Below are 17800 nucleotides of genomic sequence, written 5' to 3' on the forward strand. Positions count from 1 at the left end.
AATCGTAATAAAGCATAATGCTATTGTGTATTGACAAACGCTATGATTCAATGAAATTAATGTATGCAATGCAGGTTTAATATATGTGTTCTAATTATTTACATGCATGTAGGTTACGCATGTGTGTCTCAGAGCGACTCACTGAAAATACTGCTCCACACAAACTGTTATCATTTAAGCGTCTCAACCTACATCTGTTCATATTGTTGTGAGTTTGGGTTTATTATAAAGCTCATCTGGAACCGCAACTTTTTTTTTTTTTTTTTTTTTTTTTTTTTTTTTTTTTTTTTTTTTTTTTTTTTTGCACCATTTCATCAGAAATGTGAGGTAAATCATGTATAAACCTACGCAAATTTCAAAATGAAAAGTAAAACTCGCTCTGAGTTTACATTTGATGTCCACATATTCAAGAAATTACAGTGGCTATAGTATTTCTGTCGCAAAGAAATTGCCAAATATTAAAGATTAAGTGTATATTGGAATTAAATGCTGTTTAGTCAATATTAAACAAGGATTTGATCGCACAGTAAAGTGTAAAAACAATCGTCACGCCCTCTGCAGTCAGTTGTTATAATGCGTAATCTACATTAGATCTGTTGTTTATAATACATCATGCATTTAAACAGTTTTATTCAATAAAACCATATGATTACTTGCTGTTGATACTTTATTTGAACAACTTATTATTGCCTATTAAAGGCTATTGTTCGCTTAGGTATATTTTTATTACTACAAAAAAATCGAATAAAAATAATTGTATTAGTCGATTAATCATCAGAATAATCGACCGATTACTCAATTACCAAAATGATCGTTAATGACAGCCCTAATATTTAGTTGGCTATATTTTAAAGTTAGTATATTTTAAATGTACTAAATTGCATTACAACTTCATTGTAACTTCATTACAAATGTGTAATTATACATATATTCTAATCAATGACATACACGTTTCAATAGAAATGGAATTAAAGTACATTTCAGTTTACCATAAATACTTCTGGGAGGATACTTAGTCATAAGAGCCCATTGTCTTTCAAATCAAGTGCTGAGGTTTATTAAAAATCCAGACAGACTTGTTTGGCAGTAACATTTATTGGCGTTTCCCATGAAAGTAAAACACATTTCAAGAGAGTCTGTTATCTGCCTCGCTCTATATAATTTCAACACACTAGTTGTTTGTTACTTTCTTCTGAACATCAGATCCTCAGACAATCACTTTACTTTCAAGCAATGTTGAGTGAGAAAGAAAAAAACATGAATTCACTCAGTCACATGGTGTTACCCTGTTCGGTCAGGTTCATGACAAAACACATGAGTTCCTCAACTGATGGACATGATGGGTAGCCGTGAAACAGCAGGGAAAACACTGCTCTTAAAGGTCTGAGAGCTGCTACAGGGCAAAGCAAGAGAAAGAGAGACACAGGAAGAAGAGAGTGCGATAGAGAGACATCGAGACTTTGAATATGCTTATATAGAGGCATGCCAAGGAACTACACACGCTAATATTAAAGCTGCGGAAAACAACCAAAGCGAAAGACAGAGAGAAAGATAGAAATATACGGTCGCGAAAGCATACAACTTCTAGCCACACAGAACATGCTTGCTTAGCAGATAAATACGTTGGATAATGCTAACACAGAGTGAGCAAGCTAGCGACAGTGTACTATATATTTGAAGCTAAGCTATCCATATTGCCACTAAAACTAACACCAGGTTGCACTAAATATACATATAAATATATATGTGGTTATCTGGGATTGTATTTCACAAGCTCGGAAGGCAAGGCGTTCATGCACGTGCAAAGAGAGCAGGTTTGTAGCAGCGGCAGGGAAAGACGGCACAGTGGGCGTTCCAAGACTACCACAGTGAGGATGTAGAGGATGAGGATGTCGTGAATACAAGAGCTTAAAATACATAAACTATGTGACACAGCTTGTCGATCCTGAAAAGGGACAGAAGAACACTCGTATCTCGAAAATTACGAACTTAGCATTCCTTCCATGCTGAAAAAGCAGCTTTACCCTTATGAGAATTAGCTATAAAAAAAAGTCCCACAGTTAATATAGTTAAACCATGGTAACCACAAATTAACCACGGGTTTGCTACACTAACCATAGTTTAACCATGGAATTTGTAGTAAAACTGTGGTTATACAATTGGTAATCATTCTGCCAAAAACATGGTTACTACTCTTTTACGACAATAAAACCATGGTTAATTTTCATAATTAGCCGGATTAGCTGGTTTAAGTCGGTCTTCCTGCCTGACCAGGGGTGCGTTTCCCGTACAATGACATTTTAGCTTAACCACCTTAGCTTGATGCTATGTTGTAGAAACTAGCTAGCCATGGCTGTTTTCGAAAACATAGGAACTTTGTCGCACATTCGTTTTTGAATAACATTGCTTTGAACTGTTGTACATGACGTCAAGCAGGTGGTAATTAAACAAATTAAAGCCATTATTTCTGTAAATAAAGCACATGGCATCTGAGGACTGCTTCGTTACTTTTGGTCTCTGTTATTTTGCATTTTCCTTCGTGGTACTAGAGCATGTATGCAAAAATATAAAAGTCGAATGTTTGCAAATGTTTGTTGGAACTACGGATTCAGGAAGCACCAATCTGTTGGTTGTAACAGAATAGGTTCAAACTAAGATACTTTTGGGAAACACACTCTAAGACCAATCTAAAACCAGATTCAACGGGGTTCAGTTGTGTTTTTCAGCAGGGCTGACTATTGATACAGGCAGTAATGTTGCATATAAGCTATAAGCAACTCTCATCTCGAATGGACGTCCAAGCTGGGACACATTCAGACAATGCTCAGTTTCATAAAACATCAAACTAAGAACATCCATTGGACAGATCATCATACATATAAGCTAAAGTGCACAAGCTCCTCTTAAGGAGAACTAGACAATACTGGCAATTAATACTAAGGCAATACAGTTACAAACACACAAAAATACAAATCGGCACAGGATGTCAAGTTTATCACTTGGGCACGAATACAACCAGCACTGGTTCAGAAATGGCTCTCATAACCATCGAAATGTGCTGTAATAATCAGTTCGAGTTAGTACGTTAAAATGCAGAGGCTTCAAGTGGATTTAAAACCAGATCCTTCATCTTTGCAGTTACATAAATCATCATATTCAACACATCTGACACACACACACACACAAGCAGAATGTATCTACCATTTATGATTAAATATCTGTTGAATAGAGAAAATAATATAATTTACCACACAAATAGACTCTGCCTTATATACAATACAGTGATGTATTCACATAGATATGTACTTGATCAAGAACATTATTTACATACTATCATAGGGCAGAACCCTAATTATGCTTGTTATTTTCTTTTTGGAGTTTATATATAACATTAAATTTAGCTCTGTTAATATACCCTGAAATATCTATAATTTTGTATAAGAAAGCTAAATAAGTACATGAATGGGTCGGTAAATTAGGAAATCTATTTATATTATGTAGGAAAGGGTTTTACTACATATATATACTAAATTTGTCATTTAAATCCATGTTTTTTAATACAGTACATAATATGCATGTGCTATTGTTTCATTCAGGGGACATTGTCGAAAGAATGAATATTTGATTGATTGATTTTTTTTTAGTTTGCTTAAAAGTGAACATCTACCTCAAAGTTTCCAAGACCAACTGCCATTCAAATGCCACTCTATTGCACTTTTCCAAGTATTAAGTTGGAAATTCTGAATTTCCAAGTAAAGAAATAAAGAATATTGTTAAATAATTGCACATGTTATTAGGGGGAAGGGAAATTCCTATTTTAAAGAGCATTTGATCCTGCAAACAGGATTATTTTGTTTGTTATCTGGCACTTTGAATAGCTGTTCAAATAGAAACTTAGGACCTGCACTGAATAAAAAGTAATTAACTCTTCATATTCTCAATAAATACATGTAAACAAACAAAGTCATGTTCCAAGACACTAAGATAGACAGTAAAAGCAGACGGTAACACTTTTACAGGGCTTTGGACCACGAAGCCCACAACAACGCTACAATACTAAAGTCTAGATATTTTCATTTTGTCTTTTTTTAAATCATACTATCTTTATATGACTTTGGAGAAGAGGAATCAAAGATTTACCGTTACATTCACAACAAATATTCGATCCATCCAGGGACACAAGAATAACAGGTTTTGGCATCTTAAGTTTTTAAAGATCCTGTCCCAGTCGCTCAATCTCTTCAATGAGGAAGTCAATGTCTTCAAAGGTAGCAGCTGGGTTGGAGATGACCATACGGAAGAAGTTGACCTTGTCTCCCTGCGGCTGATAGCTCACCATGGTCGTTCCGTACTCCATCATTCTGGCTTTGATTACAGGTGCAACCTGTGAGAGAACATTTTATTAGCTTTGGGAAATGTTTTTCACATTTTCTTCAAAATTTGTCCTTGCTAAATTTTTGGAGTGCTGTTGGTGGTTGTCAGGGCTTTGCTATAAGGTATTTTTTTAACATCTGTGTGGTTGCCAGGGTGTACTGGCGGGTTGCTAATGTGTTACTACATGGTTGTTAACTGGTCCAAGTCAAAAGAGCCTCTGTGATCTCTCCTTTATGTAACTCATTTTTGCTAGCCTTAGCAAACAGCACTAATAAGAATAGTGCAGTGCAGTAAGTAAAACTGATAACAAACACATCTTAAACACACTGAAAAGTGTATTAATTTGCTAAATAATGAGAGTACTTGTGCTTGTCAATGACCTGTCTGATATTGATTGTAACGGAAAACGCTTGAGCAGCCTTCTGTACTGTGCATTGTAACCTTCTTGGGGGAATGTGACTTCTTTTATCAAACGACTTCGAATCAAGTCCTAAGTATATTGAATACTTTGACCTTAGTTCTGATTCAGAAAAAAACAAAAAACAAAACAAATCCTACTTTCATTTAGAAAGCAAATGGAACAAAAAAAAGTTTTATTTAGCCAGCTACAAGGCAACCACTAAAAGCTTCACACTTAAAGGGATAGATCAGCCAAATTCTATTTAAACTAAATAGAATACAGTTGTACAAATGAGGATATATTCTAACCGTAGGGGTATCGAAAGGTAGTCGAAGAAAAACTGCATAAACAGAACAAACCGGAATGCGGGTTAGCGACAATCGATGCCTATATAGATGAGAAATTGTGCGAAGACGTTAGAAAATATCCTCATTTGTACAACTGTAGCATGAAAGAATACAAAGATATTTACATGGTTTTAACTCATGGCAAGAGATTGTGCAAACGCTTGCCCCGTTAGGCCAGGAGAGGTATTGCAATTTGGAGTAAAAGCGCATGTGTCGAACGTCTTTGTATGTGTACGAGTCAAATGAAGTATACTTTGCAAGGCTGTGCGTACGACTGTATGCGTACGCTAATATACACGTAAAAAATGAAGTATGGCCTTAAAGCTTAACCAGAATGTCAACCAGTAATATCAATCCAGTGTTTCCTTGTAAGCTTGATGCTCTGTCCTTGACTTAACCTGAGCAGACTTGATTAGAGATTTGGACAGTATGTGGGACTGTAATCAGAATAAAAGACACACAGCCGCTCATCACCACATAATTACGCTCACTTCCCCTCATAATAGGTGTCCAGCTATGATCAGCAGTGGCCTGTATCCAGCTCATATAACCATGTCCATCTAAATGAGCATTGATATTCTGGAACCTGTCCAGTGTCTTTTCATATATGTCTAAAATATATATATTTTTTAAAATACTGTATTGTATTGTCACTGCACCGTAAATACAAACACCTATGTGACTATCCTGCTACTCAAGAGTCTCTGGAAACCAGTTTTATAAAGATCTTTGTAAAGGATAAAGAATAAGTGTTCTAGTTTCAAGTAGATGAGGAGGGGTTTGTGGGTAGGGTTAGATAGAGACTCTTTGTATGACTAACATGAGCGCCATCTGTTCAGACTAATAGCCGATTAGAGCTTTGCTGGCATGGGAGTGACTGAAGAGCAGCCAGCCAATAAAAGGACACCCGATGAGCTGCCCCTCCTCCTACAATGACATCACTGCAGGGATGTCATTTTAGATATTTTTCTGGTTTGAAGCATCTAGACATTACAAACAGACATCTTACTGTTATGTGCTGTTGTGTTTGGGTCCCCGAGACCCCAATGTTATAATAAAATTTCTAAAATTCAATATTGTGAAAAAGAAATACATGCCATTATACTTTTAGAAAGAGTGCATATTATAGAATATACTTAAGCGTGAACTGAATGTGGTATTTTTGGACACTTAACATGTTAATTAAAATGAAATGAAAACGTATTATAGTTTAAATTTATATTAAATGCAAGTATCTAAACTTTAGAGTGCTTTTTGTCCAATTTAAGGCATATTTATATAATTTCATAATTTAAGCTTAACTTAACTTAAAACAAAATTTATTTTGAAACTTGTATGTCATATATTTGTAATTACATATTTATAATGATGAAGTTGCAATTGAGTACATTTGAGGATTGTTTGCTGTAGCATGAAATATATCCGTGATAATTCAGCTTAATTATGCTTTTGGGTTAATAAAATGCCCCTAGGGTCTTTCCGACCCCCAAAACAGAGCATGAAGATTAATTTACGTTTTTGTTACTCTTTTATTGCACCACTGCTGCAAAAGCAATATGTCATCTTCTGAAACATCAAAGCTTAGTTCACATTAATTGATCGAGTTTTTCTCACCTTGTGCAGACGCTTCATTTTCTCCACTTTGTCCTCCAGGTAGCGTACGCCCGGTGGAAGGTACCAGAAACACACATTGGTATGCTGAGGCTGCAAGGACACGAGACCAGCAAATAGCATCAGCGTACGTTCACGCAATACACACACCTATCACTCAATTTAACGTACAACACACGCTTGCATAAATAGAGCACTCTGGGGAGTCCATTAAAGATCTGTGACGGAATATGTGATTAGGGGCCGTCTGGGGCCATAATGGGAATTTTTGTCGCTGTCAGTTTGGAAGCAGCCATGTAATCTATTCAATCAAAAGGCTTTGCTGTGAGGGCTTTGAGCGCTTGAGCAGGTAGCTCATAGACAGACACTATACAGTCCATTAGAGGCCCTCATCCTCATTGTGAGGCTCCAGGGGCCATGCTAGAGAAGAATGCATCCATGCAGCAGTGAAAAGGACTCATTAACTATTCAAATGGTGGGACATACAGACAAAACACAGATCGAGTCATACCTAAGCATGGTAAAACCAAAAAGAGCTTGCAAAACATGAAATTGAGAGCTGAAATGTTTTGTTAAATGTCATTCGATCATACTGCAACACTGGGACACTGCACTTTAGCAAGGAGCCTCCAGCCAAATCATTCTGTCACATTGGCACTAGGCACAATTTACATTTAAATGAGCCTCGAACGACTGCTCAGTCATTTCAAGGGTGAAACATTTCATATTAGATGAATTAGCACACACAATCAGCTTTGCATTTGACAAAATTACTTAGAAATACAGTACTTGCATTTAAATTCAGAGGGGATTTTTGTTTCTTAAAAGACAACAGATAGGATTTAGAAATACTGTGTGTTTTGTATCTTTATGCAGATGTGCTATTTCCTGGAAAATAATTTTTTAATAAATTTCATAAGTGAAACGAACTGCTTTAATTTGAATATCTTTTTAACATTCAGAATACATTTAAATAATTCTGACAAAAGAAAAAAAACACTAAACTTTACATTAAAAATAAATAAATAAATACAATATATTAAATGGTATTAAAGCAGTATCTATTAATTAATTATAATCACACACTATTGTTCAAACTTGGCGGATAGTAAGATTTGATTTTGATTTATTGACTAATTTTCATGTTTACTGCAACACATTCAGACTTTTGACCATTAACAAAAAGCATAATAAGAGAGACCACACATTAATACATGCCATATATGGGTGGGCTATATTTCATTGTGATTATATCATCAATAGTAGACTGCCACAGAAAATCAATTCAATTTGTGGTACAACAACCTCACTCTAAAAAAAAACAGAAAATGTCAGAATTTGCTGAAGGCGGTCAATGCACAATCTGTGGTCCGTTTACGTGCCATATGAGATAAGTTCTGTTAGCTCAGACTAAACAAGAGCAGAGAATTTCTGTCAGTAGAAAAGGCCTGGTGTTATATAGTTTACTCCTTTGAATATTCTTCCTAATTCCTTTCCTTTCTAATTTCTCAGTCTCTTCCAAATTAAAAGCACTGATGGCAAGATGCAGCAGTTGTCGAAAAGAATTAAATGCATCTAATCAGACTTACCTTTCCATCAAACACCATATCATATCCTTCCCTGTCCTTGATCTTGTTGTAGAGATACTCTGAAAGCTCCAGACATTTGTCAATCTGAGCCTCAAAACCAATAGTGCCCTTCAGAGTAGAAATGAGAGGACAAACATTGTAATAACACAATAAAACTCACTACACAACTGACCAAATTGGATGAACGACTGTCCCAAATGTCTTTACAGCGGTCGTTGAAGGCAGGCCAGCTGCCCAATAAATGTCCTGATAGTAAATGTTCACTTTTCACGGGAATGGAATACTAGTTTACTAGGTTAATTCAGTAAATGGCATTCAGTTATCTTGGTTATTTTGCATTTTTAATCCACTTTTGTGTAAATGTCTTAAGACTTGACAGTCGGCTGTAATTACTTCCAGCTCATTCATTACACTATAAATAGTCTAGTTGGGAGCATAGTGTTATATATTACATATATGGAAATTCCATTCATGCAAAAAAAAAAAATAAAAATCATATACTGTGCACAGTACATATACTTTAGCAATAATAAAAAATAATGTTCATAATAGCATACTACTAAATAAAGCAGTACGATATCATATTGCACAAACTGGGAATTACAAAATAACTTTTTGAACTTTTTAAGTTATAAGAACGCAAAACAAAAAGCTCTTAATACCTTAGCTCTCCACATAAGCCATAGTTTGAAGATGTCCACATGACGGCCGCACTGCAGAGCCTTGTCCCCTGTGTCATAGGACAGATCATATTGCTTGTCCTGCTGGAACAGATAACAGGCCTGCATCTGATTGCAGCTCTGCATCAGGCCCTGGAACAGATAACATGAAGAGAAGGGTAAAGCATTACAAAAAAAAAAAAGATAATAAAATGACTTTCATAGCATTCACTGGCAGATGTCACTTGATCACAATTTTTTTAAGCATGACTTAGTGGTTTAATACTGGCCTCTGTAATATTATGATGTAATAATATGTTTTGGGTTTGATGAATACAGCAGTCTCACCTCCTCTCGAACCAGCAGAGCTGAGCACTGCAAGGGCACAGCCATCATTTTATGAGGGTTCCAGGTCATAGAATTAGCCCTAAAATGGTCAATTTATACAGAAAATAATTGAAATACCAAGTCATTGTCCTTGAAATGAATGAATGGCTATATAATCATTTATTTAGATTCAGACAAGATTTCTCCCTGAGGCACTGTGCTGTGCATTGAAACATCAAGTCAAAAGAAAAATGATCAAATCTATTTAATTTCACAAGGGTAAACTTTTCACACAGAAGTTTGTGGACTTCTCAATCATCTTTCAACTCTTTGAATGAATTTAACAAGCATTTTTGATAAGAATAAGGTTTATAGTAAGTAAGTTTGATCTTGGCTGACTAGATATGCTACGCTGCTGAGCAAGTACGAAGACTTGCTCTGATAAACATGCTCAGACATTAAGATATTAGGGAACATGCTGCTGCAAAAAGTAAAGATGAGCCCCTCATAGCAGATCTAGACAGGTGGAGCTGGGGAGGAGGAGGGCTAAAAATGAGAATTGTCAAAGACCATGCATCGGTTAGTTTAGTCAGGATACTGACTAAAGAGATACTCAGAAGATGAAGTGCAGTGGCTGTTGCACTAGCATCGAGAGAACCAATCAGTGCATGGATAGCGTTTCATGACTGAACAAGACATTTAATCCATAGGAAACGCAGATTGTACTGACCTCTCAACTCCATTCAGCTTCCAACGGTGTTTCCGGGACATTAGCAAACTTCCGCCCCATGCTCCCTGTATGAATACAGAAACAGAAGCTGTTTTAAAAGCAAACCGCAATGGACCATGTGGTATTAGAAACATGCTTGTCTTTCACTTTTTTTTTTTTTTTTTTTAAGGATGCTTAATCTTGACATATAGAGAGGTTTGAGCTCTGACAAAAAACTTAATACTGATCTTTATTATATAAAATACCTAAGCATATATTGTATTTCTTCTGCAGAACATTCATCAAAATATACATGTACATTATATTCACAGCCCATTTGAGACTGATGAGCTGCTGTCTTTAGGTCAGATGAATGAGGTGGAGAGGATGCCGTCACAATATGTCTGTGTGGCTGTTGAAATGCCAGAGGCGACAGCATCACCAGAGAAAAAAATTAATAATAATGAAAATAAGATACCGCTGTTAATCTTATCAGGCCCATGAGAGTGAATACACACATGTACACACTCACACAGACTGATTGAAGGTAATTCCTCTAATAGGAAACAGTCTACACTACTAAAAGACTTATTAAAAGCTAACTAAGTTAACCCTATGCCACACTTCAAAAGCAGCTGGCTCAACATCAAAAAATAATTTGTACATGTTCTGGAGATTATATTTGTGCAAAATATGCTGCAACCAAAAATTCTGGGTGGTGGCAGGGTGTTGCTAGGTGCTTCCTTGCTAGGTGAGGTGTTCTGAATGGTTTTTAATGAATTGCTAGGTGGCCACTTGGAGTGTTTCGGTTCGTTGCAAGGGTATTGCAATGCAGCTGCTAAGTTGTTGGATTGGTTTTTTTAGTACATTTCTATGCATTTGCTAGCGTGCAATCAATTCTGGGTGGTTACTAGAGAACTGCTGTGCAGTGCTATGGTGTACTATGGTTCAGTTGTTCTGGGTGGTTACTATGGCATGGCTATGCAGTTGCTAGGGAGTTTAGATTTCTTGATAGGGAATTGCATTGCAGGTTCTAAGATGTTCTAGTTGTTATTTTGTACTTTTTCACCTTTTCAACTCAATCTCACTTATTCTTACTGTGTAATGTTGCTCTTTAAGCATAAAATGATCTGCTCTGATCTACAAAGCTCAAAGTCCACTCTAAAAGGAGATATTCTCTTTAACAGAAAATACAAGAACTACAAAAAATGTCTCATTTGGACTACAGCATGCTTCTTCCGGATATTGTGAAATCACAGTGTCACTCATTTATATAATTCCCGTCCACGGATAACACAAAAAGGGGAGCGAAGCTTGGTTGAGTTGCGCTAGAGAAAATAGACTGCAAAAAAAAAAAAAAAACATACCACTCTGAAACGTCCTGTTAAATCCATGCTTGCATTGGTTCTGTCTGTGTGATTCTCTTGTTCATAAACATGTCAGGGTCTGAATCGCACTCAAACTGGTATGGCAAAATTGATGCCATTGTTAATATGTATAGCTGAGCAGATGAAACTTGTGATTATGATAAGGGGCATGTCTAAGGGCCGCTTTAAGCGGTTCGCCAATCACGACACACTAGTCCAGCTAACCAATCACAGCACATTTTATATTTCAGAAGGAGGAGTTTCATCGAAACAGGAGCTAAACAGAACTTTTGAGACAGACTGGGAAGAGAGGTGTTGCAATAACGTAAATTTCGTGAAAAAAAGAATAACTTGAGGGTGAGGGTGACAGAATTTTCTCTTTTGGGTGAACTACCTCTTTAAGATCTGTAATGCAGTACAATCGAAAAAGTCCTCAGTTCTGCATCCAGAGAACGATACTTCGATACGGATGTGCCAACACTGAGATCACTCTTGGATCCCAGTCCACTGTCGGTATTTCACAGGTGAAACGTTCAGGAAGTTCATGTAAGTTCAGGGAAGCAGATCTACTCACATCCACATGCATCCAGACATCATGCTTCTTACAGATGTCTGCTATAGCCATGAGAGGATCAAAGGCTCCATAAACCGTTGTGCCGGCCGTGGCGCTGACAAAGAACGGCACGTATCCCTGTGAGAAAGAAATCAATGCGTTATTCAAGGGCCCATTTTGCCAAAGAACCACACAGATTATTTAATCAGACCCAAAAGAGACACGCGAGACGGTCATGGAGACACGGCCATTGAAATTACCTTCTGCTTGGCTTCAATAATCCTCCTTTCAAGGTCGGAAGGAATCATCTTACCCCTGGAAGAAATGAGAGCAGAAAATAAGTCATATGGTTTAGTGATTATAAGATGTGCATTTCTCAGTTGTGCAGTCATGAAGTAATGCATCAGTAATGATAATCCAGACTAACCTTTCATCTGCTTTAATACAGATGACACTTTCTGTACCGATTCCAAGTGCGGCTGCTCCTTTCTTGATTGAAAAATGGCTCTGATTGAAAGCATAATCAGTCATTAATGCACTAAATTGCATATAAACATAAATCTATAAATATTTGAAATGTCCTTAGAAAAATATATAATAGTGATTAGTATCTTTATTTGCTGAAATAATAATAATAATAAGTTACTAGCATATATGAAAATGTTCTATAATCAAGCCATTTTGTGAAATCATATATAATTTGACATGACATGCAATTTTGCTGTCTTGAAAGAAAAAGCATTTCTTCTTTTCTTTCTTTTTTATTCCTTTTTTACTCTTAGAAATTAATTTCACTGGGCAATACAAAAAACTATTTTTTTAAGTAAAATGTGAGAATTATCGGCTGACTGCTCTCTCTCGCGCTCTCTCTCTCTCTCTTTTAATAACTGAAATACAAAATTGTCAAAATGTGGACAAATACAGTTTAGTGTAATGTAATATATTAACATTATGCAATTAGGGAGTGTTTTCAACAAATGGCTTTCGCAATTTACATTCTGACTAAAATGGACTATGTTGACTATTATTGACAGTATATTATTATTTCACTCATTTGATACAGAAAATAAATGCACAGGCGTACATGTTCAGATGTGAAGGCCACCAGTCTCGGTACGGATGACATTCCTTTCTCCTTCACCTCAGGGAACATTTTATAGCGAGCCAGCAGCATGGCATACATGTTGGAAATGGCGCCACCTAGAGGACAATATCCTTTCATTCCATAACTCAGGTAAAACTTGACCTCAGTCGGTTTTTACTCAGGCTCTGAATGTCATTTACTCTGATGTAACTGTCCACATCATATCCCAGTTGTGATTTGTAATATACATTTTTGCTGATCCATTTTTTTTATTTTTTTTTTCAAAGTGGGGCAGAGAATGGCAGTGCAGAAATTGCAATTATTTGCATAATTCACCTCACATAATTTTTTCTTAATTTGAATCATACAGTCACTATTGCATACTAAAATTACAACTCACAAACACAAATAACTTTTGTCTTTTAAAAAAATAAATAATGGAGACATCCTCTCCTAAAAACTTCACACTTTTAACCAATCCCTGTGCTTGCATTCATGCCGCAACATGCATGTATTACGGCAGGTCACACCGATTGACAGCTGCTTACCCGGGGAGAATATTCCATCACCACGGCCGTCCTGCCAGCCAATGATCTCCCTCATCTTCTTCAGCGTGACGTATTCCAACAGCACAAAGACTGGAGCCACCTCATAGGTGAACCTGTTTGCACAGAGATCACATGACCCAGTTACACAAGCCAGAAAAAAATGTCACGACAAGCAAACATCACGACAACCTGTTTCACAACTGATGCTTGAGAGGATTTTGCAAAAGTCTGCAGGTTCTACAGCAGTGTGTCACTGCAATAAGCTTACGACAATGATGGAAATGTACATTTTCTGGTACATTTTTTAATATTTCGATTTTTTAATACTTTCTAAAATGTTTAACATTTGATGTCTAATACAGCCAAATACACAAAGCTGACTTTTGTTTTATTCCCCACAAAAACCGTTACATTGTTATTATATTGTTATTACATTGTTATTACATCATTATTACAATGTTACTACATTATTATTTTTTTATTAAGCATCTGATAAATTAAAACTCTAATTTCTGACATAAAATGATTGCTCTAGCCTGAATGTAATTTTAATTTCCATCTCATTTTCGCTCTGTGAATGGCACAAGATGAGAGAGTGGAGGTTATATTTGCTTGTCTGAATTCATCAGCTTTTCACTTTATTCCTTTCAACGGATATCTGTGAGGTTAAGCCAGCCACCACAAAGAGCAGGCCAAAATAATGTTTATGAAGGCAGAGAAAACGGAAATGATATGCTTTGTATTTTAACGGAAGGAGACCCACACTCACATATTGGTGTTGGCAGTGGACGTTAGCCAATCGGCAGCCAAGCCAACCATGTCTAACCCAGTGGAGAGCTGATTGAAATACCTGGGGTGTGCTGAAGATAGAGAAAACACAGAGGGAAAATGCTGAATTAATCATTTAACGTACAAAAAAACATTAATGTCCCACTATGGCCCTCTATTAATAGACGCTTGGAGTAAAACACTTCAGATGGAGCTCAAACGAATCTCTGACCGGCGCAGACAGCAAGAAAATCAATCAATCTTTATTATGATCATTCATAATTATTCCCAAAAGCAAAATCACTTTTCGAAATAATGCCTGTCAGTTAAAATGCCACCAGAGAAAACAAAATCGTCCCTAGACGCATTCATTTAATATCAAGCCATGTTCTGATATGATTCGTTTCGCCTTCTGGCAAAAAAAAAAAAAAAAAAAAAAAACACACACTGATGCTTGCGGTTCTGTTTTATAAGAGAGACAATCAATATGAGTATTTATGTTATTTTATATATAGATCTAATGAATATGAATACTTGAATACACAATAAAACACATCCTAGTATGAAAACTATTAAACAAAATATTGAAAAATAATTCAAGTCAAGAATACCTATTTATATCAACAAAACGAATTTTTATGGGTTAGATCCAATAGAAATAACCATTTAAAGGCAGGTTAGCACTTTTTACAGAGTATAGGCTATTATTTATAAATTACAATTGAAAAGCGCTTACCAGTTTTTATGGCGTATTTTAGCGTGGCACGACAGCTGATGAGAATATCATCTAGAGTCTCGGGTTCGTCCGAAAGCTCCCAATTATTCCTTTGGAGCAATTCATTTGGATAGTGAAAATCAATCACTTTCGTTGACCTGTCAAAAGATTCCACTATATAAGCCAGCAATATATCCACAACCTCCTGCAGAAAATTCATAGTCTTGGCGTCCCCATCGAGTGCAGGTAAAAGATCTGTAAAATATAACATGATTGCATTAAAATAACAGATGATTGCATGAAGTGTAAGAGTCAAGAGTAAAATAGCTTCATTTAACCTTGAGAAAGAAACAAAGGACAAGATCTCCGAAATCCATTGTTACATTTTTATATACAATATAAAAAAAAAATGTATCCACTAATTTACCCAACAATGCAAAGGCAGGGTTTGATTTTATTTCATTTTAATCTGTATTAATTATTTTTACTCACATAAATATCATTTTAAAAATTGTTTCGGAAATGACATTTAAAAATGAGTATTATACAGTAGACGATATATCTATATATATATATATTATGTATATTACAAAAATATATAATTAAATCGAATAAAACCACGCCATGTAATCAATATATCCAATCATGAAACCAGCTTATCACAGCAATTTGGCCTTTTTCCCCCAGTTGTGATGGCGATGTGTGGTTTACCTGTTGAATAGAGATCAGAGAAGCACGCGGCGGCTTTGGGGCAGTTACAGGGTTTATTACAGCCGCAGCTCTCGGCTGTAGACCCATCTTCTGCTTTAGCTGGGGCTTGAGCTGCTTTCTCAGCCTCCCCGACATTTAACAGAGCTACAGAAGAAACGATTACTCTGTTAATTATATAAAACAGCATCTCACACTGTAGGAAAGAGTTACTTTTTTTAACTGCACCCAATTCGTTTCAGACTCTAAAGAAGAAAATACAATGTTCTTAATACCTAATATTGAACAGTTCAGTATGAAAACGAAATAGACATTCTAATCTCGCGCTGTTCGTAACCATTTCCCATTTTACGAAGGTAGATGAGATACAAATGTAAAACTCATGTTAAAAATAAACGTACCACATAATTTGGAGCCGATGCCTCCGGAGAATTTCTGGGCCGCCGCCTGACACCATGCTCTGGCTGAAACGATCACATGCGTGTGATTTGAACACCATATCCGTCATACAACTTCCATTAATAACATCAATAATCCATGGCTACATTTTGTTGTTTATTGTCATACGACACAGCTGTCATGACATTTCAAGGTTTTAAACGAACCTTGACACACCAAATGTCGCATTTCTTTGTCTCAAAGCCCCACTAATTCATAAACACAATCAATGCAGCATATTTTCAAGCTTCATTTTGAACGCCGTGTCACTTACGAGTGTTCGGGCTTTGACTGCCGTTTCCAGTCGCGTTTTCAGCACCCAGAAACCAAAACCCGTGAGATGCCATCGCGAACGGAGCGGATCAGAGTAGCGACAGAGAGACGCGAGCAGCAGCCATCCAGACGCGCGTCACGGGGGAACGGGAGCTGTCCGCAGCCGTGGTGCTGAATCCAAAAGCCAGCTGCGTGCGCGATGTATTTACAATCACACCTGTCCAAACGCGTCAAATCAAGTGCTTTAATTTTTATAGTGCTCATAAACGATGTTGAAAGCCCTCAGATGGAGATCAGCCGAGACTGAGCGTCTAGATTCAGTCGGTGCGCCGTGCGCAATGATTTGGAGCAGCCGGAGACCGTCACTAAACTCATGGAGAAACGCTGGCACTGATGGAGACGCAGGCATCCAATAGCTCTCATTCTCTTTCACATGCCTCAGCTGCAAACGCAAGTTAAGGATGCACAGTACATTTTTATTAAAACACTTCTTGCAATCCGTTGCGCCGGCTCTCCAACGTGCAAACTTGCAACTTTAGAGGTAATAAAAGATTCTTGTGGCGTAAAAATAATCCGCTTCACGTCACCAGAGAAATTCCGACGCGATTCGGGTCATGACGAACTATTTTGCGTCGTTAATCGTGACCACACACACTAGTTTATGCCCCTCCTGGCGCACCACCCGCATCTGTGCTGAAGGCACAATAGTTTTTTTTTTTTTAGATTCTGTAATTGCTTTACTCCAGCGTTGAGCAGACTTCATCAGAAGCAGGAGGAGCAGTCCGGCTCCATGGACCATGACATTCAGATCTGCGGTCTTTATCTATGCCCCCCCCTCCCTTTTTTATTATCATCAAACCATTTCTTATTAACAATGAAATTGGAGACCCAGTTTCAAACATGAACAGGAAAACATAGAAGTAATAAAAACATTACTGTGAATTTATTGTACCATTTTCAATTGTGTGCGGCGATCGTGCGCAATGGCATGCAGGCCATTTATTCCGCATGCATATAATAAAATGAAACCCTAAATAAAGCAGAAATAAATGATAATTGTACTATAGGATTTATAAAATAACAGGTTAAGCAAAATATTAATAAAGCCGAAATTAAGCGTTTTTGCCCACTCGCATGAGGTTGGTGTGGAGAAAATGAGAAAGAAATCACACAGAAAAGCAAGTCAAGAGAGTTACATCGGCAAAAACAAAAACAGAAAAAGTGTGAGCATCACACTAAAATACAAACAAAAATAGACTGATTTATTTGATCAATTATGAAATTCAATTTGGAATTTATGTTAGAAGAATGGTAGGAACCTGCTTTTAAT

The 17800-nt window shown here is 36.7% G+C and overlaps 1 protein-coding gene across 1 annotated transcript; it reads right to left on the reverse strand.

The window, feature by feature from the left end:
• Positions 1-1082: 1082 nt before the first annotated feature.
• Positions 1083-17104, reverse strand: LOC306864915 (glutamate decarboxylase 2-like). The gene is made up of 16 exons (XM_079409205.1): positions 16472-17104; positions 16161-16223; positions 15763-15906; positions 15073-15306; positions 14338-14428; positions 13569-13681; positions 13021-13136; positions 12364-12443; positions 12197-12251; positions 11958-12074; positions 10038-10102; positions 9329-9407; positions 8984-9133; positions 8322-8429; positions 6736-6825; positions 1083-4384 (listed from the first exon to the last, which is right to left on the reverse strand). The coding sequence occupies exons 1-16, from the start codon at positions 16542-16544 to the stop codon at positions 4211-4213; spliced, it is 1752 nt and encodes a 583-aa protein (XP_079265331.1). The 5' UTR covers positions 16545-17104; the 3' UTR covers positions 1083-4210.
• Positions 17105-17800: the final 696 nt, after the last annotated feature.

This window comes from Barbus barbus (genome assembly GCF_936440315.1).
Source record: "Barbus barbus genome assembly, chromosome: 46".
Taxonomy (NCBI): domain Eukaryota; kingdom Metazoa; phylum Chordata; class Actinopteri; order Cypriniformes; family Cyprinidae; genus Barbus; species Barbus barbus.